Source organism: Petaurus breviceps, unplaced genomic scaffold (assembly GCF_028583685.1).
Source record: "Petaurus breviceps papuanus isolate PSGF00001 unplaced genomic scaffold, PetGlider_PUasm1.0 90825, whole genome shotgun sequence".
Classification (NCBI taxonomy): domain Eukaryota; kingdom Metazoa; phylum Chordata; class Mammalia; order Diprotodontia; family Petauridae; genus Petaurus; species Petaurus breviceps.
In genome coordinates, this window is record NW_027187353.1 from 9,202,187 (window position 1) to 9,228,690 (window position 26,504).

At 40.8% G+C, this 26,504-nt stretch overlaps 1 protein-coding gene across 1 annotated transcript in view; it reads left to right on the top strand.

Moving 5' to 3' along the window:
• The first annotated feature begins 412 nt into the window (after nucleotides 1–412).
• The window catches only part of TMEM72 (transmembrane protein 72), a 52,281-nt gene continuing 26,189 nt past the window's right edge, over nucleotides 413–26,504 (top strand). The window contains exon 1 of the mRNA XM_069071250.1: nucleotides 413–765. Coding sequence (XP_068927351.1) covers nucleotides 696–765 — 70 coding nt within the window. The 5' untranslated portion in view covers nucleotides 413–695. The remainder of the gene's footprint in view (nucleotides 766–26,504) is intronic.

Consider the following 26,504-nt stretch of genomic DNA (forward strand, 5'->3'; position numbering starts at 1 on the left):
CACACACACACACACACACACACACACACACACACACACACACACACTTCAATGCATGACATAATCTCCAGTTGGGCTCCAGTTTGGGTTCACAGGTCAGGTGCAATGCATAGCTTTTTAAATGAAGAGATTTGGACAAGGAACCCCAATCTGTCCCTGGCCACAAATGGTTAATTCATGCTGTTGTGATCTGCCCTCCAGCGCTAAGGAGTTTATGTGCCTTTAATCAGATTGATCTACAATCCAACAGCAACTCCAAAGTGAAGCTGAGGGGGGGCAGAGGGGGGGTGAAGCCACAGTGTACCCAGCATCACATAGCTACAGCCTCAGAAAGGAATTCTGACAAGGTAATTATTAAGCACAACCATTGAGACATTGTAGGAAGGGGGAGCAAGGCTGAGAGCAGGGAAGGTGATTTTTATTCACACTTCTGGGAGGTAACCCAAGCAGCATTAGCTGGCTGAATGTAGCCACAACCTGTTTTGCTTCCACTCTGCCCTCCAGGGCCTCTGCAGGCACGGTCCTCTAGGAAACAAAATGGGAGGGGATGCCTCTTTCAGAAAGGTCATTGGGACTCTGGGAGCTCTTGCAAGTCCTTGCGTTCTTCTAGGGAAACATGCTGGCAAGATCCAGGGCTAGCTAGCAAGTGCAGCCTGGGCTGCCTCTCCAGGCTGGCTGCCCCCGCCTCCAGAAGGATGAAGTGGCAGGCATTTTGGACCGGGTTGGAGTATTCCTGTCGATTCTTGGGCATCTCCACGGCAGCAGGTAAGACAAACTTCCCGCCTCTTGGCTGCCTCAGGTGTGTTCATAGCAAACAGTCCTACCAGAGGAATTGGGAGACATGGGGAAAGGAAAGAAACCGACAAGAAGAAAGAGACATTCATCTGGCCTGTCACTATTCTTCATGACCCAAGGCTTTCTTTCCCAAGACCCCCAGAGAGGTTGTTTCTAGGGATGATGTTGTGCAGAACTGATCACCAGGTCAAAACTTTCAGGTTGTATCCATTCTGGCCAAGCAAAAGGTATATGATTGTGTCAGTGTTAAAACTTTCTTCCAAAGAGAGTTTCCAGTGTCAGAGAAATTCCGACATGGGGATAGAGTGTGGACTGCATTTTCAGTCTGTTTAATAAGTAAATTAATAAATTGATTGATTGCATAAGGAAGTCCAAGGGTTTGCTTGTATTACAAAAGTTATACTTCTTGAAGTTTCATTCTACTCACCTGTAATGTGAAGAGGTGGGTGGGTCTCAATGGTGATGAAGCAAGATCCCCAAAAGACAACCCCAGTCTATCCCTGTAGCAGAAGCAGGGAGGCAAATGAGGGAATGATTGCAGGAATATGGGCATTTTTGAAAAGGGATTTGTTTATGTAGTGGAAAGCATGCTGGCTTTGAAGTGGAAAGACTTGGTCTCACAGCCCAGCTCCTACACTTCCCATCTATATAAGACCAATCTGAGCCTTAGTTTCCCCATCTGGAAAATGAATAGGAAAAGACTACCTATGTCATGGACTTGTAAGGAAAATGCTTTGTAAGCCTTCAATTATAGAAATATGAATTATTATTGTCATTAAAGGTTTTCAGTAGACGCACAAGTGCTTTATAAATGTGAACTTACTATTGTCATTCTAACCTCAGCTTTTTAAAGGGGAATTCATAGAAACAGAGTTCTGGGACAAGATACTAGCCTATTTTCTTTATATATTTAATGTTCTATAAATACTGCTCAGATGGATAAGAGCACTGACTGGTTATGACCCTGGTTATCATCAATAGTGTAGTACATTAAGTAAATCATAGTGTTTGATTTCCAGTAAAAAGGCTTGAATTCAAATCCTGCCAGTCACTTCCTGTTTGATCTTGGGAAAAGTCAATTAACCTCTCTGAGCTTTGATTTCAAGTGAGGAACTTTGATTACATGGCCATTACTGTCCTGCCTAGCTTTAAATCTGTGATCCCACTGCCATCATTGGCATTGCTTAGAAAAAAGTAGATTATGTAAGGACTTTTTTTTAATTTCACTCTAGTCTCTCTACCAACCAGCAGGTTTTCTGACCCTTCTTTCCATTATCCACTCTTTGGGGATGATAGGGAATGACAAGTCATTTGCAAGATGATCTGTTATTTCCGTTGGTTGAAATACAGGTTCCTCCATCTCCATCCCCAGTTTCCTCAGATATTTGCCCAGGGTCTCAAGGACTCAGAATAAATCCATCCCAACTCAAAGCAAAAGCTCTGTTGGAACTGGGCAGCAGTGGTCTCTCTCTATAAAAAGGACATTATATTAGGTGAAATTAGGAGCAAAGCATAAAAAAGGTAAATCTGCTAGGGTGGGGAATCTATAAGAGAGATCACAAAGCTAAAGCTATATTTGTATTGTCTAATATTTTAGATTATTCATGCCACTGTACCCTTCCATTAGCAGAAATAAATAAGAGTTGATTATAGTATGGTAGATGGAATAGAGACATGGCTTTTGTCTGGAAGCCATTAAAAAATTATAGATCTTTCCTCCTAATGGATTAACCAAAGGCAGTTAAAAAGTCTAATGTATCTATACACACAATGGAGACTGAAGTCCCTTTTCTGTCTGTACATCACTTCTCTTAACCACAATTCTTTCTTCCGGCAAAGTCCAGCCATTAATATTGATGTCAATAATTAGTCCTCCACAGCCTCCCTCCAACCTCTATGTCAACTCATATTTTCCATCCCTGCCTTTCCCTTAGCATATGCTCCAAGTGAACAGGGCTCCTTACTCTCCTAGACATTTCCATATGTCCTTCTTCATGCTTAGAAATAATGCCCCCTCATGGCTTCAGCTACCAAAATTCAGCCTTTAATTAAAGGCCCAGCTCAGATTCCACCATCTATCCTGGGCAACATGGCTGTTGTTCTGTAGTCTAATTAGCCATGTCTGACTCTTTCTGTCTGACTTTTTGTGACCCCATTTGGGGTTTTCTTGGCGAACATACTAGAGTGGTTTGCCATTTCCTCCTCCAGCTCATTTTACAGATGAGGAAAGTGAGGCAAACAGGTTTAAGTGACTTGCCCAAGACCACATAGCTAGTAATTGTCTGATGCTGGATTTGACTTCAGGTGCTTCAGACTCCAGGGCCAACACTCTATCTATCCACTGTGCCACCTAACTGCCCCTTATAACAGGAGTATTGGGTTATTGACCACCTGTGTCTGACTCTTTATGACCCCATCAACCATATTGTCCATGGGGTTTTCTGGGCAAAAATACTGGAGTGATTTGGCATTTTCTTCTCCAGTTTTATGCAGGCAGAGCTTAAATGACTTGCCCAGAGTCACACAGTTAGTAAGTGTCTGAGATCAGATTTGAACTGTGGTTCTTCTGACTCCAGGCCCAGAGTTCTCTATCCATTTTGCCACCTAGGTATGCAGAAACACAGCTAGATGGCAGTCAGTATTTTAAACATGATGCCACATTTTAAAAGGCTAGAGTAAATCCAGAGTAACACAAATAAGATAGCAAAGTGGCGGAAAGGAAAGGGAAGGGAAGGGAAGGGAAGGGAAGGGAAGGGAAGGGAAGGGAAGGGAAGGGAAGGGAAGGGAAGGGAGAAAAAGGGAGGGAAGGGAAAGGAAAAGAGAAGGGGAGAGAAGAAAGATGGGAAGGGAAAAGAGAAGGGAAGGGAAGAAAAGAAAAGGAAGGAAGTAATATGTGGAAGAACAATTAGATTTGATTTGCTTAGTCCCAGAGGTCAGGACAAGCCCACTGGGTAGAAATATGTGAGAGGCAGATTTTGCCCCATTTGATAAAATCCTTACCAAAAATTAAAATTTCCCAGTGCTAGGATGGACAGCTTCATGGCAGAGAGCATCCCATTACTGGAGATCTCTGAAGGTCTTCAAGTAAAACCTGGATGACTATTTCTCAGGAATATTGTAGAAGGGGCCCCTATGCAGGTTGGCCTAGATGACCTCAGAGGCCTTTTCTAACTCTGAAGATTGTGATTCTGAGAGAACTTACTGTCCAAGCAGCTAAGTTCAGGCAAGAGTGGGTAGAGCCCTGAACTTGGAATCATTAAAGCATGAATTCAAATCCTGACTCAGACACTTGATGTATGACCCAAGGCAACTCACAACCTCTGTCCTATTCAGTTTCCGCATCAATAAAAATGGGAATAATAATAATAATAATAACAATGCCTACCTCTCGGGGTTGTAGTAAAGATCAAATGAAATAGTATCAAGTGTTTTGCAAACTTTCAAGCACTACATAAATGTTAGCCATTATTCTGTTCCAAGAAGGATTACAACTGCATTTTTTTTATTTCTCAGTTGTGTTGTAAACCCTGGATTATGTAGCTTTGAAAGGGTGTGTAGCCATGGCACAGATGGGTGGAGATTCTGACTCCTAAACAGTGGCCAGGCTTTTATTCTAGCTGAAGCAACAATGCCATGACTCAAGCTAAACTAAGACACAGTAGAAAACCACACACCGGTATGGGTTCAGGGTTGAGAAAGCTCCCCCCTGCCCAGAGAAATACTTTTTCATTGACTCATTAGTGAAATTCTCCCTTCTCTCTTCCTCTTCTCCAAGCTTCATCCTTTTATCTAAAAGTTCCAATACTCTGAAAATTCAGTCTACTCAACTGTTAATTTCATGATGGCAGAGTCCCTGTCTTGCATAATGTTTGTATGATCTAACCCAGTACAGAGCTCTGTAAACAGTAGATAATCAATAAATGTTGTTTTAAATTCAATTCAGTTATCAATGGATTTGGAGGCAAAAATTAGTCACCAATGAGGCCCTACCCCTTTATGACTGTTTCATCACCTCAATGATTGGGTTGGATTGAATGACCGCCTAAGATTCCCTCCAAATTCTGAATGTTTAGGGATCTATCATTTCATCTATTGAATTGAATCACATTTAACAAAACGCTATAGAAGAGGCATTCTCAGTCATTTTTGCGTTAGTGTGAACAAAACAGGCAAGTTCATTGTTAAAGGTGACTAGAGGAAAGAGCATGGGAGCATTGGCCTCCTCTATGGAAAAGTAGCTGACCCTACAAAGATCAGCTTGGCCTACGTCACAATTTTACCTAGGGCCACCCCTGACTCTGGATGTTTAGAATTAGGTTTAACAGCTTTGTGTGTTTTCAGTGACTCAAACTCTGCTAAACATAGGTCACACAATTATAGCATTTATAGCCAAAAGAGTGCTTGAAGCTCACCAGATTTGGAATGAAATCCCCAGCTCTGCCACTTCCTATCTGTGTGAACCTGGGAAAATCACTTTGCCCCTCCCTGTGTTAAATTTCTCACCTGTAAAATGACAAGGTCAAAATAGATGGCCTCTATAGTCACGTACATCTCAAAATCTGTGAACTTACCATCTGATTAATTGCATTTTGGGGACAGCGAAGTGGCACTGGCCCTGGAGTAAGGAAGACCTGAGTTCAAATCCAGCCTCAGACACTTGTTAGCTATGAGACCTGGGCAAGTCACTTAACCCTGATTGCCTCCAAAAATAATAATAATATTTTCCTTTCCCAGATGAGGAAACTGAGGTAAAGAGGTCAAGTGGTTTGCCCATGATATAGCAACCCAAGTCTCAGAGGCAAAATGTAGGCCTAGGTCTGTCCTTAACTCTGGGTCCAATTCTCAATTGGTCCAGGCTACCTTCTGAGTAATAGTTAACAACAATAACACAGCTTTAAGGTTTTTATAAAGCAGTTTATAAATATTATCTCATTTTATCCTCACAACAACCCTGTGAAGTAAATGCTATTATTATCCCCATTTTATAGATTAGGGAAATGAGGTCAATGGGAGTGGGGGGAGGAGGAAAAGCTTTTATTAAGCACCCACTATGTGCCAGGAACTGTGCACATTGTTTTACTCATTTGACCTTCAAACAACCTTAGGCCATAAGTGCTGTTTTACAGTGGGGAAACTGAGGCAGACAGCAATTAAGTGACTTGCCCAGGATCAGACAGCTAATAAGTGTCTGTAACCACATTTGAACTGTCTTTCTAAGTATGTGCTGAGCGCCTACTGTTTACATGTAAGAGAAAGGACAATTCTACCACTGCCCTGATTTGTCTGCTTTTCGTCCTCCCTTCACCCCACTTGAAAATTCCCCATAATGTATACAGCGTTGGGACAAAAACATTCTCATGGGTTGTTTATACACAAATTCATTTATAAGAAAGCCAACAGATGATGATGTTTATGTTGAAACAGCTGATTCACAGAGGTTTCATTTTCCTGTGCTTTTGCCAACAAACAAGGTGCAGAATTTGAAACAGTGATTTTGTGTAAACACTGTTTCTCCCGCTAACTCACTCATTCTCACATGGCAAATATTTTGGATCCAGTTGGAAGCTCAGTGTGGATCTCTTTGGGACACAGGCCTGCTCATATGTTTTGAGAAAAAAACTGCCAAGTTACTTCCCATACCCATGGCTTTCCCATACCACATGGTTTTTACAAGAATAGAAAATGGAGACATTGTTTATTAATATATAGGAGGGCCCAAGGAGCATTTTAAACCCAGATGTTCTCATTATATTTTAAAGAGTACAGCTAATAGGCTATATGGCCCTACACCACTTCAAAGTCCAAGAGACCCTAATGTTTCTGAAGCATCCATCTTGAGGTTCAACAGTAATATCCTTCACTCTTAAATTTTATCCCCACAACTACCTCCTGCCAATAAAAAAGATCATTGAACACACCGATACAAGTGGAGGTGGATTTATTACCCTTCCAAAGAAAAACTGAGAGGCAGTAGAGGAAAATGGAATAAACAATATACTCATTAGCAGATCCACATTTCCATCTTGCTTCTAGAGTTGACTCACTGTACGACCATGGGAAAATCACTTAACCTTTCTGACCCTGACTTTCCTCATCTGTCTAATGGGGATAATGATACTTATACCACCTCTCTCATAGGGTTATTATAAGAAAAGTGCCCCGTGGACCTTAAAATGCTACTGTTTATAAAAGTTGGCAAACTGAATATTTAGATCTGTACACCATATCATTAATGGTGTTTTGCTTTCTCAACTTGTCTGACCATTCCAGAAATAAATAGAATGTACATTCCATACACACATACACACACACACACACACACACACACACACACACCTCATCCAAAGATTATTTGGATAGTATCATTTTCTTATATGACATCTCTCTGTTCTCCTATTTTAATTAAGTGGAATCTGGAACTACATTTCCAACTATGATATTTTTCATCTTATTATAGGCTTGGGATTCAAAGCCAAGCTTTAAAAGCAGATGAATAGAATACTGTGACTGTGGACTTTGGAAAACCTGAGTTCAAATCCAGCCTCACATGCTTACTGTGTGACCCTGGACAAGTCACTTCACCTCTGTCAGAAAAGTTTTCTAAACTGTAGAATGGGCATAGTAATAGCACCTACCCCACCAGGATATTGTAAGGATCAAGTGAGATCATATGTATAAAGTTCTTAGCACAGTAGCTGGCACATATAGATGCTTAATAAATCCCTTTGGCCTTTCCCTCCCGTTCTTTCACCCCAAGTGAGCATTGTGTAGAAGAAGGAGGTCTGGATCAGGAGACAGAAAATGAGTACCAGGCTCAGTTCAGTCACCTACTCAGGGTGTGATCCTGGGGAAGCTGATCAGCCTTTCTGTGCTTCTGTCATCTCATCTGTAAAATGGGCGTAAATTTGTACTTCCTACTTCATAGCACTGCTGGGTGAAAAGAAAGTAAAAGCACCACATAAAGATAAGATCTTATTTTAATGTCAGCTACTACTGATTCCATGTAAATTGTTATATCTTTATTGGGATTTTAAAAGTCAAACTTTTTTGAGATTCTGACTTTATTTATTTGAGAATTCCCACAAACAATGTAAATGACAACCTATATGTGCCTGCCCATCCCATTGGCTTCCCACAAATTGACCACAGTACGGCCATACGATGTCCTAAACTTCTATTCTCTTGTCACGGCAGTGGGACCTGTGGAGCAGCAGGCTATCGCTGGGCTAGGCTTTATGCTCATTACATGACCAGTGGATGCTCTTTCTGATAGTTTCTTGGATAACATCCCCTCACATCACTACTGCTGCATAATCCCTAATTTGTAAAGTGTTGTGGTTTGTCAGATCTCATCATGCCCTTCTCATTACCCTTTCAGTGATCATCAACTCAAATTCCTAGGACACTCTAGTGTTCTTTGACTTGTCTGGAGAGGAGGTAATCTTCATCCATGTGATTTTTTCCCCTATGGTTCACTTCTCCAACTCCTAAGTTCTTTCAGTTAACCCTGAGGGCTCATGAGCCCCCAGCCCTATTATTAATCAGAATTAGTTGAACTCTATTAGGTAGAAAAAGGATTTACTGAGAAGATATAATGAAAACAACAGTAAGAAAAAATCCAAACCAGGACCCATTCTTACACTGCATACACGTGGTCCTTGAGGAGACTAGACTCATATGTAAAGTACAACGGTATTCAGGTACAAATAGGATACATGGAGCCAAGAGTTACCTTGAAACTCCTGGTCCCGGGAATTCTTTCTCCCATTGTGGAATTATCATACTTTGCTCTGCTTAGCTCTCTACTGGCCTCTGAGGACTAGTGCCTTTGTAGAGTCCATACCTAGCACATCTCCTCATCACCAGGGATAAAACTACCAATGCCCTTTGATGCCTGTTTTTCCACTCTTATCTGCTGGCATTATCTCTGTCATTGGCCATAACCACTCCAATGTTCACTGCTGTTACTTCTAGTCACCAGTGGGATTATTTCTCCACTTTGGTCTGTAGGTACTTTCTCTCTCTCGTTGGCCATTGTCATTCTGGCAGCCTTTACTCAAGCCTCTGGTCACTCTGGTTTTGATAAAACCTCTGGATCTCCCAAGTCCACAATTTTTCAGGCAGTCTCCTCTAGGAACACTTATTGGCATAGGATCGAGAAAGAATAAACACAAATGAAACATGTTACCACATGCTCTTGGACAAGTGGCTTGCTGCCACTGCCCCTACCCAGCAGCTCAGAGTAGTCCTTGCCTCACTCAATGCCAAGAAGGATAAGATACTGTGAGACTGAGGGGTCATCAGTTCCAGCTTATCACCTCATGAGGCACCACTTCTTCTGGCTCTGTAACCAATTAGAAAACTTTTCATCATCATTTATCACCATCCCTTCAGTTACACATGACTAGACATAGGCTTTCAAGGTTTCACATATTGGACTGGAACAGGCAGGGACTGACATTTACCCATGTCCTGTAAAACCCCCCAGGAAGGGGAAATCTGAGCATGCTCTAATGTCTGGGCCCTCACCACTTACCCCACCCTTTATACTTGCCACTCTCCCTCCCATTAAATAAATTTATTTCTTTTGAGAGACTTTAAATCTCATTTGGATGTTCTAAAATGATACCAACTTTAATGCCATCAGCAGAATATAATCCAGGAATGGTAGCATTTGTAGGACATCACCATCTGTAGGGAATCTTTCTTTAGGCTTAGACTCTGTATTCAATCTCCTCCATTACAGTGGTGAATACCCTTGGCAAATATATTCTCCCCCATGTTTTGCCCCTCATAAAAAGAGAACTTTTTATTAGAATGGGTTGTTCAATCATTTCAGTTGTGTCTAACTCTTTGTGACCCCATATGGGGATTTCTTGGCAAAGACACTAGAGTAGTTTACCATTTCCTTCTCTAGCTCATTTTACAGATGGGGAAACTGAGGCAAACAGGGTTAGGTGACTTGTCCAGGGTCACACAGCTAGTAAATGTATGAGACCAGATTTGAATTCAACTCTTCCTGACTCCATGTCAGGCAATCTATCCCCTGGCCTCCTAACTGCCACCATCAGAATGGGTAACAATTTTAATTATCAATTAGTATTGCTAATTCCTATGTGCAAAGAAATTATATGCTGTTTAGGTTAAGATTTCTTTAAAATACAAACACATAGGTAGCATCTAGTCTTTCTCAGTCATCATTCTATTACCAACCATTTCTGAATCTAGCCTCGGATTTTCCCTAAAGATCAAGTTGGGCACATATTTGTAACTCACACCGAACCATTCTTAAAGCACTAAACATTCAATAAATATGGTGGAATCACAGAAGTTCTGAATTAGCTGGGCCCTCAGTGACCATATGGTCTAACCCACTCCTGAATAGGAATGCCTCTATAACCCACCTAACAAATGTCAAAGTTCCCCTAGCCTTTGATTTAAGACCTCCAATGAGGCAAAAACTACACTCCTCCTGAGGCTGTTTACTCTGCTTTTGTACAATTTTAATCTTGACATCAAGTTCAAATTTGCCATTCCCACACATTTCTCCTGATTTTTCTTTCTAGGGTCAAGAAAAACAAGCCTAATCCCTCATTTTCTTTAAATATATGAAGATATCCATCATGTCTCCACCTCTTATCCCACCCCTTAGCCCCCCACCATCTCTAGTTCCATAAAATGATCCTCCTATGGCATTAAATATGGCATTGAGTACTTTTCTAAGGTTTGTCTATGGTTTCAAGATCCCTGCCTAGCTTCTCAAGTTACTGAGTCAAGAACATTTATCAAGCACCTACCAGGCAATGTGCTAAATAATAAGGATGCAAAGAAAGACCAAAAACAACCATTCCTTGCATTCAAAGAGCACACAATCTAACATACATAAAAACGACTGAATCCTAGCAAGCTATGTGCCAGATAAACTGGGAATGGTCTCAGAGGGAAGGAATTCAGATTAAAGAGGACTAGGGAGGCTTCTTGCAGAAGGTGAAACTTCAGCTGAGCCTTGAAGGAAGCCATGAGGCAGCCGTGTGGAGGGAGAGCCTTCCAGGCATGGGGGACAGTCCAACAGGAGGTGGCATCTGAAGTGTCCTGTGCAAGGAACAGCAAGGAGATCAGTACCATTAGATCACAGGGAGGATGGAAGGGAGTACGGTTTAAAAGACTGGAAAGGTGTAGTGAAGGGACAAGCTATGATGATCTTTGAATACCAGAGGATTCATGAAAGAGAGATTGGAGTTTATTAAATGGGTGAGAGGAGTGGCAGGGGGCGGGGGGGGGGGGTATAATATAGTCAGACCTGTGTTTTAGGAAAACCACTTTGACATGACAGCTATGGAGGAGATTGGCGTAGAGAGACTTGAGTTAGGCAGACTTACCAGCAGACTATTGCAACAATCCAGGCATGACATAATGAGGGCCCACACCAGAGCGGTGGAAGTGTCAGAGGAGAGAAGAAGGAGGCATGTATGGGAGATGTTACAAAGATAGAAACAACAGTACTTGACAGCTGATTGGAAAAGGGGGGGAGGGGGCAAGAAATTGTGAAGCATCAAGGATAATACCTAAGGAGGATACCCAAGGATACTATGAGCCAGAGGGACTGGGAGGATGGTGGTACCCTCAGTAGTAAGAGAGAAATTAGGAAGAGGGGATGGTGTGCGGGAGAGTTAATGATTTTAATTCTGACTCTGTTAAGCTATGTCTACAGGACAGCCAGTTTGATATATCTAATAGGTCACTGGAGATGATAAACTGAAAGTCAGGAGAGAAATTAGGACTGGACAAGTAGATCTGAGAGTCATATATATATATATATATATATATATATATATATATATATATATATATATATATATATATTTATAAATTGAAATGGCAGAAGCTGATGAGATCACAAAGCAAAATGGTGAAATCGAGGACAGATCCTAGGAGATTGGCCGCCCTACCGGGAGCAGTGGGGGGGGGGGGGGGAAGAGGGGGAAGGAGGACCAAGAGAGAGCAGTAACACAAAGCATCTGGAAAGAGAGTAACAGGGAGAAGTGGGTGATTGACAATGTCAAAGGCTGCGGAGAGATCAAAAAAGATGAGGATCGAGGAACGGCCATTAGATTTGGCAATTGAAAAATTATTGGCAACTTTGGAAAGAACAGTTTCAGTTGAATGAAGAGGTCAGAAGCCAGACTGCAAAGAGTTAAGAGAGTGAGAGGAAAAGAAGTGGAGGCATCTGCTATACACAGGGCTCTCCAGGAGTTTAACTGAAAGGAGGAAGAGAAAGCAAGGATGATAGCTAGTGGGGATGAACAGATTAAGTCAGCATACGTTTAGGATGATTGCCAAAACTCCTTTCAGCCAGCTTTCCTCCAACCTTTTATCTCAGATCTATTGAGAGGAACCTAGTGCCTGCCTACAATTAATCAACCAACTAGCAAATATTTTAAGCAATAAATATGTGTCCAGTCTGGTATTAGACACTAAGCAGAAAAATATATAGGACAGATAGTGCAATCAAGAAATTTAGAATCTCTTTAGGGCATGGGGTTCTTTATCTGGGTTTCATGAACTTGACTTTGTTTAGATGACAGATAGATAGATAGATGAATGGATGGATGGATGAGCAATAAATTTAGATGTAGATATACAGCTGTTTTTCAAGATAACTGATTTCCTTTAAAATACTAAATATTTTATTTTATACTTTTGAAAGTATTATCCTGAGGAGAGGAACATAGACTTTTCCAGACTGTCAAGGAGGTCCATCATGAAAAAAAAATTCAGATTGAAAAAGTGAAAACTGACCTCCATGAAGGTACAGATATGAGAAAACCTGTTGTGTACAAGAATAATAAGTAATGCCTAACTAGAACAGAAAGAGCATACCGGAGAGTAATCAAAACTGAGTCATAAATCATAAAACGTAGCCATAAATACTAAATTATATGTCATAAATATGTGAATAAAAACAAGGGTAAACTAGATTGCTGAAGGTGTTGAATGACAAATGAGAGATATTTAGACTTGGTGCTGGAGACAATTGGGAAACATTTGGAGTTTTATGAAGATTAAAATCACAATAGTGTTTTACAAGATATATTAGAAAGGACAGAGAAGAGGCAAGGAGATGATTTAGGAGCCTATTGTGGTCACTGAAACATGAGGTGACGAAGGAAAAAATCACAGTTTTCCTGCCAAATTCCCTGATCTCAATACCTATTTACCAGAAATTGATACCACAATGAGAAAGTCACAGTAGCTGAGCTGTTTGGAATAGGAAGGCAACAGCTGATGCCCATAGCATCAACCAAGGTACCTAGGGGTGGCTGGGTGGCACAGTGAATAGAGCACTGGCCCTGCAGTCAGGAGGACCTGGGTATAGGATCCGGCCTCAGACACTTAACACAAAAAAATAGCCATGTGACCTTGGCCAAGTCACTTAACCCCAATTGCCCTCCAAAAAACAAAAAGACAAGGTACCTACCTTTCTCCCATGTTGTGGTTGCTGTCAGCAAATACATAAAATTAGTAAAAACTCTCCTACTAGGGTATGAAGTTTGACCAACCACACTGCTAGTCAAGCATTTGTTCTTAGAGAAGAGGAGAAAGGGGAAAGATAGATGCAGTGAGAATGAGATAAATGAAAGATATTGGTTAGGGAGGGATGGAGGGATTGTCTACCAACTGGAAATGCATCAGGGCAGTTCAGTATAACAGAATGGGATCTTGTGTTCTTAGGTGCATTGCTCTACATAGGTCTGGGGTTCATTCTGTGTTTCATGTCTCTGGGGATGCCTTGTGTGCTGACTCATGCTGCCAGTATGGCCTAGTTCTTCAGGATAATGAATATGAAAGGAATTTTTGGTGATGGATATATACAGCAAAGGTACCACAACATCCTTAACTTTATCTGAATCTTTCTTTCATTACCAGAGATCATGGTACCCTGAAAGACAGGGATTTTATAGATTATATATATATATATATATATACACACACATACACACACACATATATATGTATATACGTATATACGTATGTATATGTATATATATATATATGTATATATATATAATGTAAATGCAGGGAAGAATTCAGCATTAAACCTCATGATCACCCTTTTTCCAACCTGAAGGTTTCTGTTCACTTAACTACCTTTCAAATTTTTCTTCTCTTTTTATCTTTATTATTTTATTTTTTGCTTTTTGGAGGGCAATTGGGGTTTAAACAACTTGCCCAAGGTCACACAGCTAATTTATGTGTTAAGTGTCTGAAGTCAGATTTGAATTCAGGTCCTCCTGACTCTAGGGCCAGTGCTCTATTCACTGTGCCACCTAGCAACCCCTTTTCCTTCTCTCTTTGATGGCTCAATCCTGTGCTCTGCTGTTTCTCTTTTTCCTCGAAATGACAAATCTTTTGTTCCTTGAAATGAATTTTTATTGTTTCCATGCTTTTGCATAATGTGAATGATATGGCATTGAAATGGCAAATTACTTTAGTACTGTCATTTTCATTTTATTGACACAGCCAGGAGTGTTGTAAGGTTCAAGTGAGATAATGGATACAAAGTACTTTGCAAACCTTAAAGTTCCATATGAACGTCAAGTACTACTATGATGATTGTTATTGGTATCATTAGGCTACAGTCACCAGACTTCAATGATGACTTCATTCCCTGAACCTTCTACTGCACCCCTGCTGGACTGAAGCAATGTTTATTGAGCGATACAGGAGTATACTAGCAAATGTTTAGCAACTGGGGAAAAAATAAATACATACGTACTTTTAAGTTTAATCTACATTATTAACACTGTTGAAGTCTAGACAATCAACAAAACAATAAACCAAGCCCTGATTTGTGGTACATCTTCTATTCCTGAGGTGTAAATGATGGCCCTGAAAATCTAAGACACTTACATGCAGGTTAGAGCTGGCTCCAACAGATCCCCTGCCACAGCCCAACCATGAACAGTGAATACCTCTCCTTATTTCCATAAACTCTGTGTTGTATTTGAATTATACAAATCTTGGGTGACTTTCATATGCAAGTGAATTGGTAGATTTTTTTTTCATTTTGCCTTACAATAAAATTTACCCCCTTCCAAGTCACAAGAGTAATTAGAAACTGCTTTTGTTTTAAAGTCTTGAAATTTCATGAAATCATAGATAATCAGAAAGTACTTTTAAAAAATTCACTCAGGTAGTAATTTTTTTCTACATTTGTAAAGTGGTTTCTCCACAATTTCAAATCTTAAATGGTCCCTTTCTCCTGTATATTCTAATCTGAGGTGATCTCAGAGTAGTAAGTAGAGTTATTTCCCAGATGGGGTCTTGTGCTATGAGAAATCTTCCATTTTGTGTTGCTTCATGTCACTATCACAAGTCCATCGCTAATAAAGTTACAGAAAAAGGAAATTAAAATAGTGTGATGTCCTACCCGTACAAAGTTGATTTCACTGATCTAAGAAGAATACTTTTCCTAGTAATAGGGATGAGTTTTCACTGAAGCAACCACATACTCACCCTGTGCTTCCTGTGACCAACCAAGAGCATACATTTTCAGGATTCAACAACCTAATCAGAGAAGCACTCTGGGACAATGGACCCTAAAACCTTGGCTATATTATTATTATACTCTAGTCAAGGGTACTTTTTTTTTTAAAGCAATTGGGGTTAAGTAACTTGCTCAAGGTTACATGGCCAGTTATTTCTGGGTGTGGTGGTAAGTATCTGAGCCCGGATTTGATCCCAGGTCATCCCGACTCTGGGGCTGGTGCTCTTACTCACTGTGCCACCTGACCGCCCCACTAATTAGTCTTACAGATGTAACAATTCCTACACAAAATTAAGTTCACAGAAAAAATAATCCCTGCGTGACCTAAGTCATAGGGTTGTCATGAGGATCTCATAGTTCACAGTGACAACATGTAGTGAAAAGTGCCTTGGACTTGAAATGAACAGAAAACTTGGATTCAAATCCTACTTCTGACACTTAGTAGCTGGGTGACCATGGGCAAACCTCTCAAACTCTCTGAGTCTGTTTCCTCAAATATAAAATGGGAGTGACTATGCCTGCAATACCTTTCAAATAACATTGTTGTGAGGATCAATTGAGATGATTGCAAAGCATTGTAAAATGCTTTGAAAACTTTTTAGCACTATTGAAATGCCAGCTATTATTATAATGTGTTTTTAAACATGTTTTGTGGCCCATAATGCCCTAGGTATAGTAAATGTCCATTCTCATTTGTCTTCTGATACAATGGAAAGAAATTGAAGCAGAATGAGACACTCGAAGATTCATTCAACAGTTAACAAAAGGAGACTTACTTAGCCATAGAAGGAGCAGGATATTTTAAAAGGACATGCAAGGAGAATCCCTTGAGTTAATTCATTTGAACAAAGCTCCCATTGCGATCCACAATTGAAACATGTAGGAGTTTCTCTAGCACCTCATGACTGGTCTGGACTCAGTCGATGAGGAAATGATGTGGACAGTTACCAAGCTAACCTCTAATACAGGAGCTCTTAAATAAAGAATCCATGGAAAAGCAAAGGGGAGATTGCATCTTTATTTTCATTAACCTCTGGTTTCTCATGTGTGTGTTTTATTTCATGAATTTATAAATGTTATTCTGAGAAGAGGATCATTGCCTTCAGCAGACGGTCAAAGGGATCCATAACACAAAGGAAGGTGAAGAATCCCTGAATCCCTGCTCTGGTAGTGAGGGATGTGCTGTAGACATCTGTCATGCTCATATTTCATTTCACATTGTTTTAGGATTTTTTGCAATGGATTAGATTGACATCTCGGTATGAGCCAGAAGGGAAGGGAACCGCAGGGCAGTTCTGAGTCAAGAGGAAGTGGAATTGAGCTCCTCACCAGGGCAGGTGGCTCAAAGTAACTGACGATGAACATGCCCAGGTGTGGTTAGCAAGCCCTAGTGAGATAAGCAGGTAGTGATAGCTTCCTAAGGAAAGTCCTATCAAGAATCAGACATTCTGGGAGGACAAATTGTCCTGCTTGTGTCTTTGTGAAATGCAGCAGCATGTCATGTATAATAGCCTGCTATGATCATTCCTGGCATGGGTCACACACACACGCTCAGCCTTAAAAAGCTCATCCCTAAGGATATTTGGACTTCACTTCCTCTTTCCAAGGGTCTGAACCAGTAAACTAGACTTGGGGAATATATGGAAGAGATGGAAAGTTCTCCAAGCTCCAAGGATGCGGCTTAGGCTTCACAAGGGGGAGACTTCTAACAGTAATAGCTAACCAAAAGTGCAATAAGCTGCCTGTGGCGGTAGTGCCTCATGCCCTCCCCTCAAGAGGGAGTTGGATGCCCACTTGTCTGTGAGCAGCTGTTGGGGCAGTGGTTAGAGCACTGAGTCTGGATCAAAAACACTTGAATTCAAATCTAATCTGAGACAATTATTAACTGTGTGACCGTAAGCAAATCAAATAATTCTTTTTGCCTCCATTTCCTCAATTGTAAAATCAAGATAATATCACCTACATTGCAGAATTGTGGGGATCAAATGAGCTGATATTTGTGAAAAGCACTTAGCACAGAATAGGAGCTTTATAAATGCTTATTCTCTTCTTTTCTCTGTATTGATTTAGAAAAGAGCAAGTACAATTTGGACTCTGGGGCCTCTGAAGTCCTGTCTAGCTCTGAAATTCTGGCTTATAATAATTACATCATCTCTCACACAGAGTGTTTGTGAGGAAAGTACTGTCTCAATTTCCTCTTCCTGTCTGTTGCTCAGACCAGCCAGGACTGCTTGCGCTGCCCTGGTAGATCAATAATTCCATCTAGACCTTGTCTCCTATGCCTAAAAACTCCTGGGGAGTGTGGTGATGGCTGGCCTCTTGTTTATGTGCTGTTGTGACTGTTTGCATGGTGTAGTAAGCCTGGACAGCTGCCAGTTCCACAGACAGTCTATCACTGACTTAAGGAATTGCTGTATGTGCAACAAAAACAGGGAGAAAATACAATCATAAATAGGCATTTATATAGGAGAGAGAAGTTGGACCAAGTTTTGAATGATGATATTTTACAGTGAGGGGCGGGTTAGCACAGCTTTCCTCGTGGTGTAAGGACCAAAGGTACTGCTTCAGCTCTTGGTGCATCTCCCCATCAGACTGGAAAGGATACAATGGAAAAATAAATTTTCCCATTGATGATTTATTGTAAATTGATTTTAAACATAAATTAAACTTGTTTTGCAACGATATGCATTTGGGTAAATGAATTTCAATGTATAAAATGTCCATACTAACTTATCAACACTACCCCCAAGGTCTCTGTTGACTTCAGTCTTGTGCATTTCTTTCCAGACATTTATCCTTATGTATTTTCAGACTTACTGTGTTCTCTTTTCTTCCATTTGCTTATTTTTTCTTGTTCTGCTTTATTTATATGTCCATCAACAGTCGCTGGATTTCTGCTCTTAGTACAAAGTGAATTTTAATTAATATGGAGACCAAATTTGCAAACACATTAATGACCAACCTAATGGACAATAATAATCATATTCCCACTTAAATAGCACTTTAAAGTTTGTAAGGCATTTCATATGCATTATATCATTTGGCCCTCAGAATAGCCCTATAAGATTATGATCCCATCTTATAGATGAGAAAACAAAGTTAGAGCAAAAGAGTGAGCATGATGTTATTTCTGCTACCAGCCTTAGAGATAGTAAAGTCCTTGAATAATCATAGCCCACATGAATATAGGATCACAGTAACAGTAATAGAAAAGACTTGAAACATTCTCTAACTCATCTCTCTTATTTTATAGATAAGGTAATTGAGGTACAGTGAGATTAAGTGATTTGCCCAAGGTCACACAGCTAGTAAGTGTCTGAGAATTTGAACTCAGGTGATCCCATCTGCAAGCTCAATGCTATTTGCACTATATCACAGTATACAGAATTTACATTTAGGACTAGTGGTCTTGATAGAGAAGACCTAGTGAGACCATAGTGTACCAAGAGATGGGATGTCTCAAGCTTCGTTGTTGGCACACTTGACTGGAAGGGACCTACACATTCTAACAGACTGCCTGTCATTGACTCAAGGAATCGCTATATGTGCAACAAAAACAGAGAGAAAATACAAGCATATTAGAACATGACACAGAATTAGCTTACATTGGCATGGGACAAGTAAGATGTAAGGGAGAAAAATACAGATAGGATTTCAGCACATGGATCATGTACCAACAAATAAATGTCCCTTTGAGGAAAAAAAAAAAACATTGAAGTAAAAAACCAGATTTAATTTCAAGTACAAACCTTCTTGAACTCCTCAAGATCTCCTGCCAAGTTAAAGTAGAATGAGGAATCTCTGAGTCTTGACAAAGTGTCTAACAATATGCAGAAGGAAATGACATGTGAGGATCTATTTGAACCTCTTGACCTTCTACCAGACCTGACACAAGTGCTCTCAGGAAGGAAAATGAAGGAGCGAAGTCTCGCCATAAAGCAAAACTTCAGTTATGATACAGATGATAATTAGTAGAAGGGAAGGTAGAGAGTCTGTTCCACTACCACCCCTGGTAAGAAGGTGGTACTCTGAGGAACTTACGGACTACCTGAAGAGGTAATAACATTCTCTATATAGGAAGTGTGAGAATCCAGTGACTGGCGGTAAATATAATCACCCCACTTTCACCTCCCTCTTCACTCACCTGAGATCCCCTTCTCACTGAAGGATCAGTGGGCACCCTTACTGGAGGTCTTCAAGAAGAGGCTGGACAACCTCTCATTGAGTTGCATAGCGGGGATGATTTTTCAGGTATGGTTTGAACTAGATGGCATCGGAGGTTCCCTCTATCTCTATAATGCTGTGATTCTTTGAGTGAGTCCCATACACCGAGACAAGTTCTGATCCTGGATAAGAGGCGTTTAAGGAATCTCTGCTTTCCTACTGGAATATAAGCCCTTTAAGGCAAACAATGCCATTTTTTGCCTTTCTTTTATCCTTAGCATTCAACAGTGTCTGGAGCAGAATAATCACTTAATAAATAGCTTGTTAACTGACTGTCTCAGCGTCAAATACCATTCTTGCTAAAAGCACCCAAACCCTATTACCCAGTTCCTTTACCAAACTTCTGACCCCTGTTGCACAGGGTGTTGTGTGGGTCCTTGATCCTGTCCATAAGCTCTGTTGATAACTTATGGTTTCTGCTGACTTCCAGTGTTTGTGCTTGTCCCGTGTGCTCTATCTCTGGACCTTGGCAGGTACCAAATTCATTTAGTCATGACATCTTAGCATATGCTCCTATCTTGCTTGCTCATCTATGGTTCAGCAATCATATAAAAGGTACCTGAGTGATTGGTCTCTTGGGTTCATGTTAACTGAGAAGTGTAGGGATATCAGAAATAGACCTAGACCAAGAAGGGGCAGAAGATGATTTGCCAAGGCCAGAGCTGTAGGTCTACTAGGCTTTGACCTTTCACCAGCCAATAAGTAATTCGTTAAAATAAAAATAGGGCATATATGATGAGAAAAGGATGGGAGAAACAGATTCTACAGAGGGTAATTACAGAGAAAATGTGTCTAGACACCAAGAATACAAAGACAAAAAATAGGTAAGCTCCTCAAGGTGCTTAGATTATACTGGGAGAAAACAACATATGCACTGCTGAATGCATGACTGTAGAATTCATTCATGTAGGTGATTTACTTTTTAAAAATTTGTTATTTTTGGTTTATGGAATAAAACAAGCATTTCCATAATGATAAAAGTACAATAAAAAGATGATTGCATATTATATACAACTTGCTATTCCTTTTAAATAAAGAATAACTATATCATGTAATTTTTTTTATGAATTTGCCATATATGCAAAATAGGAATTGGAAAAATATATTGATGTCTGGTTTTATTTTTGTAGAGAAGGAGGAATATTGTTGTTTGTTTTTATTTCATCTTGGTTTCGTGTGGACCTGTGATTTCAACAGTTTTGGGAAATCTTGAGGAAAGTCTTACCAATGATGTCTGTAAGTCATCAACTAATCATCAAGCATGTATTAAGAGCCTACTATGTTCCAGGCATGGAGGATATGAATAACAAAGCCTGAAACATTCCCTCCTTGCAAAGAGACACTGAGGTGAAAAATGACTTTTGCAAGATACCTATCTAATATATGTCAGAGATAGGACTTGAACCCAGGTTCAAGTCTGACTCCAAGGCCAGCCTCCTCCATTCTACCATGCCCTCTCTGGATGCCTATTTATCATAGTAACTAAACATACTGGAAGTTCTACCACTTCTTCTCATGGCTGACATCAAGAATGCATGCTCCTGGGGCAACCAGGTGGTTCGGCGAGTAAGAGCACCGGCTCCAGTGTCGGGATGACCTGGGGATCGAATCTGGGCTCATATACTCAGCACCACACCTAGAAATAACTGGCTATGTAACCTTGAGCAAGTTACTTAACCCCAATTGCTTAAAAAAAACAAGAATGCATGCTCCTATTGTATACCCAATTACACTTCTGGAGTGTGTCTCATGCTTTTGGAAGGGGCAACTTTCTGACTGTTTAACTATGCAATCCAAGGAACTCAATAGCAGATAACTTTGGCTATATTTTTTTTTGCTTTTTTGGAGGGGGGAAGGTTGGGCAGTTGGGGTTAAGTGAGTTGCACAAAGTCACACGGCTAGTTTTGTGTGTGTGTATGTGTGTTAAGTGTCTGAGGCTGGTTTTGAACTCAGGTCCTCCCGATTCCAGAGCCGGTGCTCTACTCACTGCACCACCTAGATGTCTGGCCATATTTTCTAAGCAGGCGCTAAGAGAAGGTGAGCTCCCAGAAGAATGGGACTGTGGTTTTCCCTTTCTTTGTATCCCCAGCACTTACCACAGTGACTGGTACGTAATAGTTGCTTAATAAACGTCTGTCGACTTGACTTTTTTTGACCAAAATTATTGATAGAGTCCTATGGGAAAACATGGCACTTCTACAGGGTGCCCTGTGATCAGGATTACGACCTGGGTAAAATCCTTATTCTTCCCCCTTGTTACATTTATGACCTTAGTTAGACAAGTGACTTCACCTCAGTGGGTCTCAGTTTCCTCATTGTAAAGTGAAGGGGTTGGGCTGGATGACCTCTGAAGTCCTTTCTAACTCAGAACTGGTGATTCTGATAACAGCTCAGCACTAAGGCATCAGGCTGACTATGAGCTTGGCTTCTGTTGTGCTCCCTGAACAAAGCCCAGACTTCCCATGCTGGAGGTGACAAAACTCCAAAAGCAAAGCTAAGCCTCCCCAGAGGGTCTGAAGGAACACACTAACACCCCTAATCCACCTACTCCCTGATGCCAGAGTATGTGGCCTTGGCCCCATGGGGATGTTGTCCCTCACTGACACAAGAGCTCCATTCTCCCTTCCTAATCTCCTCTCCCCAGCACTTTTGCCTTCTAATTACAACGGCATTATTGCTCTGGTTACAGCTTTCCCTTAACAGAGAACAGTTGGGCCTGACTTCAATGCTTTCCAAACTGCTTGCCCGTTTAGTGGGGCCCTCCTCGTCTTGAGGAACTTGGCTTCCTCTGGTCTCTGGAGCACAAAGAATATAAGACTATTCAGTAAAAAGCCCCTTTTGACTAGTTGGGGACAGTTTTAATTATTCAATGTAGTCAGTTGTTCAGACAGACTTCAGCAGCCTGGAGTCTGTTCAGTGTGAGGAGAGATGAGAAGATGAGAAAGTCAGTGATTTATAATTCTAATGGGTCCCTTTTCTGCAGATGGAAGGGCAGCTGAGATGAAATGACCCACATAATCCCAATCAGCTGATTCTTAGCTCACTGTGCATCCATTCATTAAATATTTACCAGTCACCAGTTAGAGGAAATTCAGGTTTCAACCATGGTGACCTAGGTGGTCACTTGCCCTAAGCATTCGTGGGGAAGGTGAGCAGCAAGAATCTTTCTCTGTATTTTGGACAATGTGGTATCACATGGAAAGAATCCTGAATTTGGAATTAGAAAAGAGTTGGGCTCAAATTCTGCTCTTACACATCCTAGTCACGTGGTCATGGGTAGGTCACTTTATCCAGTTTCTCCTGTGGAAAATGGGAATAACAATATCTATGATATTTAGCTCACTAGATAGTTGTGAGAGTCAAATTATATTATAAAGTGTTTCACAAACTTAAAATCAATTCTTTATTATTATCTTTGATATTGTCTTCCTTTTTTGGTGGCAGACATCCTGCCTTAGACGTCCTGCTTCCAGTGAAGCTCCCCAGCCAGGCATTGCTGGCCTGGCAATGTTGAGTAGAGGGGAACCTTTCCTCCTAGTCACCATCCTTGGGGCATAGTGAAGTGAGCCTATGGCATATTGATGAGGCGGAACATGCCCAGGCAGGGAGAACCTGAATGTTTAGGGGACTGGGAACCATGCTGTAAAAGGACAGATTGATAGGACTGAGGAGCCGGGGATGTTTAAGCTATAGAAGAGACATCTTGGGTTGGGGGAGGATGAGGCTGATGACGTTTTTCAAGAATAGGAGGGCCTGAGGTGGTCAGGTGGCACAGGGAGGAAGAGCGCCGGCCCTGGTGTCGGGAGACCCAGGATAGGTTCCGGCCTCAGATACTTGGCACCCACACAAAATAACTGGCCGTGTAACCTTGAGCAAGTTACTTAACCCAATTGCTTTAAAAAAAAAAATAGGAGGGCCATCATGTGAAAGAGGGATTATATCTGTGCCAGTTGACCCTAGAGGGCAGAAGTTCCAGCTCAACTACAGTATCCCAAACTGTACGGTGAGCTGCCTCATGGGGTTGTGAATTATCCTTCAACCTCCTTAGAGGTCTTCAGGAAGACATGGGTGATCATTGGTGGGAAGTTTGAGAGGTGATTCCTAATTTGAGTAAGGATTGGAAGAACTGGTCACTATGATGGATAAACTTCCCACTTTATAGGAAATTTAAGACATTGTGGTTCTATAGGTGCTGCCTTCCCTGCAGCCATCCCTCATAAAGCCATGTGGCCCATGTTATATAGACAGGGAGAAATTGCGTGACTATGTTGGGAATATTTTTTTTTTCAAAAGTCGGAATCGCTTTACTAGGCACACTGGTACAAGTCAACCATGGCTCTCTCTCAAGCCAGGAATATTTTTTTAAATAAAACAAAACAAAAGCACCTCCCTCTTAAATTTCTTTGTCCTCCAGGCTTGGCCCACATTGGGTTGATACAAACATATTCATACATCAGCCCAGCAGAGTCAAGAGAATTCAGTGAAAATTTCCCTGTATTCATTTCTCTATCCTATATGTCCAAATGAATTTGTCTGGAAAGTTAAGTTCAGAGGGTTGCAGGAGATCACAGACTATAGAATATCTGACATTTAGTGGTGGGAGGGACTTTGTGGAATGAACCTCTAGACCAACCCTCTATTTTATAGATGGGGAAACTGAGGCTCAGATAGATGAATTAACTTGTCCAAGGTTATACAGCTAGTGAGTGTCTGAAATGGGATTTAAAACCAGTTGCTAAAGGGAGAGAAAAGAACTAATTTGAGGTCAGGCAACTCAGGTAGTTGGGGAAAGTCGTCCTGTATCAACATAGGATCATATATGCAGAGCTAGGAAAGAAATAACAATAATAATAATTATTAATATAGCTTTTATGTAGCACTTTAGGGTATGCAAAGTTCCTTATAGGTATTATCTCATTTGATCCTCATGACAATCCTGGTAAGTGAATGCTCTTATGATCCCCACTTCACAGGTGAGGAAATGGAAGCAGACAGAGATTAAGTGATTTGCCCGGGATCACACAATTAGAGTCAAAGACTAGATTTGAACTTGGGACTATCCTAACTCTAGGCCCAACACTCTATCCACTGCTCTACCTATCTGCCATTAAAAATCTTTAAGAGTTTAGATATGATTAAGACCAACCTCTCTCACTTTACTGATAAAAAAAAACTAGTCCTAAAGAAATGAAATGTTTTGCCCAAGGTCACATAGGTGATAAGGGACAGAACTGGGATTTAAAGCTGGTCCTATAAATATAGTCAACAATAACAAATATACATATGTATATGTGTGTATCTATAGCTATATCTATATCTAGATAGGCAGGTAGATGAGATAGATAGATAGATAGATAGATAGATAGATAGATAGATAGATAGATAGATAGATAGATAGGATAAGATAGATACACATTTCTTTCTTTTTTTTTTGCTATTTGGAGGGCAATTGAGGTTAAGTGACTTGCCCAAGGTCACATGACTACTTTTTGTGTCAAGTGTCTGAGGCTGGATTTGAACTCAGGTCCTCCTGACTCCAGGGCCGGTGCTCTATTCACTGTGCCACCTCGCTGCCCCCACACACATTTCTAATTATATAAATATGGACCTGACTATGCCACTTTTCCCGTACCTCTTTTTGCTCTAGAAATCAACAAGAACACAAATTTCAAACAGACTCATTATTATGCTCCAACAATATTGGGGGCTCAAATATCACATATTATACCATGTTACTAATGGGTTATGCAACCAAATGTATTTTTTTAAAACAATCCACATTTCTGGGCGTGGCCTTCTCAGTTCTGATTTCAAGCAAATAGGGAAAATTCCCCCTGGGAGAAAATATATGTAAATATATCACACAACAAACATGCTCGCTTGAGTTCTTTCAGTGACAATGCAGAAATAAATGACCTCAGAGTCTAGTAGGGATTTCCCCAAAGAAAGTAAATACAGAAACTCTCTCACATGGCCTAACAAAATCCCAATCCTCCTGGGAGATTGTGAACCAATGGGCTGTCTCCAAGTCTTATGATTCTCATCATGTACTGTGGGAGAGATAGGGGTCAGAGCGATACAAGATGAAGCTAATTCACACCAGAGCTGAACTCTGTTCTCTCCAATCCTGTTGTAGCAGGCTTGGATTGCCAACAGTCAGTGAACATCTGGAGAGCAATGGAAATTATATTCTATGCATGAGAGACAATATGGTGCAACTGATAAAGAGCTAGCCTTTGAGTCAGGAAAACCTGGGGTCAAGTCCCACCTCTGACACATTTTGGTTGTGTGACCCTGGATAAATCAACTACCTTTTCAATGACCCAGGAAACTCTTTAAGACTATAAATTTAGAATAAGTGATAATTAGCTTTGGTAAAGAAAATTCCTCTCCAAGACCTCCCTCTCACAATAAAATCAAAGGTCTGACCAAAAATTAAATTAAATTAAATTCATGTATATCACTGGCCAATCAACAAGGAATTGTTCAGTGCTAATACCAAGTGCTGGGTGTTGGCAGGTGGGGGTGAAGATGGACACACACAATTCTGAGACACAAACTCTCACTTCAAGAAGCTACAAGGAGATTGGTCTCTCCTCACTCCTCCACATTGCATGGGATCTCTTTGAAAGGGAAAAAAATGGACAAGGATGAGTTGAAGGCTACTTTTTTAAAGCAATCCAAGTTAAATGACTTGCCCAGGGTCACACAGCTAGTAAGCATCTGTGGTCACATTTGAACTCAAGTCCTTCTGACTCCAGTGTCAGGGTTCTCTCCATTGCACCACCTAGCAGCCTCTGAAAAGGTACCTTATTAATACATTTTTAAAAGAAAAAAAGCAGAGACCCAGAAAAGGGGAGTGACTTGTCCAAGGACACACAGCTCACTCAACATTAGAGTTGGCATCTGAATCCTAGTCATTTGATACCAACTTCAA